The 1536-nt window shown below is 42.4% G+C and overlaps 1 protein-coding gene across 1 annotated transcript; it reads right to left on the bottom strand.

The window, feature by feature from the left end:
- Nucleotides 1-189: 189 nt before the first annotated feature.
- LOC149250601 (uncharacterized) lies at nucleotides 190-1283 on the bottom strand. The gene is made up of 2 exons (XM_089453701.1): nucleotides 1177-1283; nucleotides 190-790 (listed from the first exon to the last, which is right to left on the bottom strand). Exons 1-2 carry the CDS (start codon nucleotides 1281-1283, stop codon nucleotides 190-192), a joined length of 708 nt encoding a protein of 235 aa, XP_089309827.1.
- Nucleotides 1284-1536: the final 253 nt, after the last annotated feature.

The following is a 1536-nucleotide window of genomic DNA, read 5'->3' as shown; positions in this document are numbered from 1 at the left end:
TGTCCCTTACCCTGATGCTGTCCATTCCATGAGAGTTTCCCCAGATGAGACAGTGCTGTTCAACAGAGCGGAAGATGCCTCCATTTCTGAGAATAGTTAAGATCTGCATCCACAAGCCACCAATGTCTTGCGGTATATCCATACTCTCAGCTTCCCCCCAGATAGGGATAGGGCCCTGCCATCTCTCAATCAGCCCATCCCGAAAAAGATACCCTTCCTATGAAAGAACTTTAACAGGGGAACAGGGACGTGGATCTCCTCACTGCCACATATAAAAGAGTCTTTTCCCACCAGAATCCGCTCCCCCGTATGAAAATGCCATAAAAGATTCTTCCAGAACATATTTTCAATTTTTCTCAGGCTCAGCCAAATTGGAGATCCACGTGAAAGGCCTATGCTACCTCTTCTGAACCAAAAGGATAAACTCTTACTGCGCAGATACTTCTCTTGGATAATGTTATTCCAAATACCTTTATCAAAGATCCCCCGCCATAAAGTTTTACAAACAAGAGCTTTTCCAAAGGACTTCAGGTCTAACAGACCCCAGCCACCCATAGATTTCAGAGCAAATATATGTGAAAGTTTCGAGAGGTGAAACTTTCTTTTCCCTGCCTGACCACCCCAGATGAAGTTGGCGGTGAGTCTGTTCATAGATTGAATGATGCTTGCTGGTAGAAAAAACAAGTGCACCCAGTAAACCGCCAGCTGGTTTAAAACCGATTGGGCCAAAACAACTCTCCCGGCCAGCGAGAGGCTTCTGTTCTCCCATGCTGAAATCTTCTTGAAATATCTTTCAATTAACCACAACCAATCAGATTTTGAGTAACCATTTGGTTTTAATCTATAACCCAAGTACTTGATTCTCCCGCTGATGGATTGCACTTCAAAACCAAATAGATTTATTAACCAGTCCAGCTCTTCTTGGTTAATCTCGCTGTGATAAATAACCGACTTTGAACTGTTAATCTGTAGGCCAGTCGCCCTTTGGAAATTTTGAAGGATATCATGATAGCACATCCATGTTATTCTGCATATAATGCCGAAAAAATGACATCATCGACGAAAAGATTGTGTGAGATAGAAATATTCCTGCATAATTTCAAGGGGAGGCATCTGTTTTCATCAACGGCCTTGTTAATATGAAGACTCAGAGAATTCATGGCCAAAATGAATAACAGGGGAGACAGAGGGCATCCCTGTCGAAGGCCCCTCGAAGCTAGGAAGAACGCTGATGGCATCCCGTTTACAATGACTGAATAATTTACCTGTTCAACGCACGCCATGATCGAGTTGATCATGTTTGCTCTTAACCCGACCTTTGCTAGCATACATCTCAAGAAGGTCCAATCAATGCAATCGTAGGCTTTATAAAGATCTATTTTTAGAAGGAAAACATTGCAATTTTTCCCCTGACAGGCAAAAAGGGCTTCCTATGTTGAAGCAATTGCATCTAATATGTTCCTCCCCTGTAAGAAGGCATGTTGGTTCTTTGTTAAATATTGAGACAAAGTACCTTTGATCCTGTCAGCGATTATT

The sequence above is a fragment of the Pinus tabuliformis genome, chromosome 7, assembly GCF_031772625.1.
Source record: "Pinus tabuliformis cultivar Carrire ecotype Pingquan chromosome 7, CPIR1, whole genome shotgun sequence".
NCBI classification, from domain to species: domain Eukaryota; kingdom Viridiplantae; phylum Streptophyta; class Pinopsida; order Pinales; family Pinaceae; genus Pinus; species Pinus tabuliformis.
Note: the sequence above shows the minus strand (reverse complement) of the source record. Positions and strands in the feature narration are given on the sequence as shown.

Excerpts from the sequence above, each read along its gene's own strand:
- LOC149250601 (XM_089453701.1), bottom strand. The coding sequence starts at position 1,283 with ATGGCGTGCGTTGAACAGGTAAATTATTCAGTCATTGTAAACGGGATG. Across the intron at positions 791-1,176 it reads GGATGCCCTCTGTCTCCCCT|ATATTTCAAGAAGATTTCAG; the intron begins GTTATTCATTTT and ends GTTAATTGAAAG.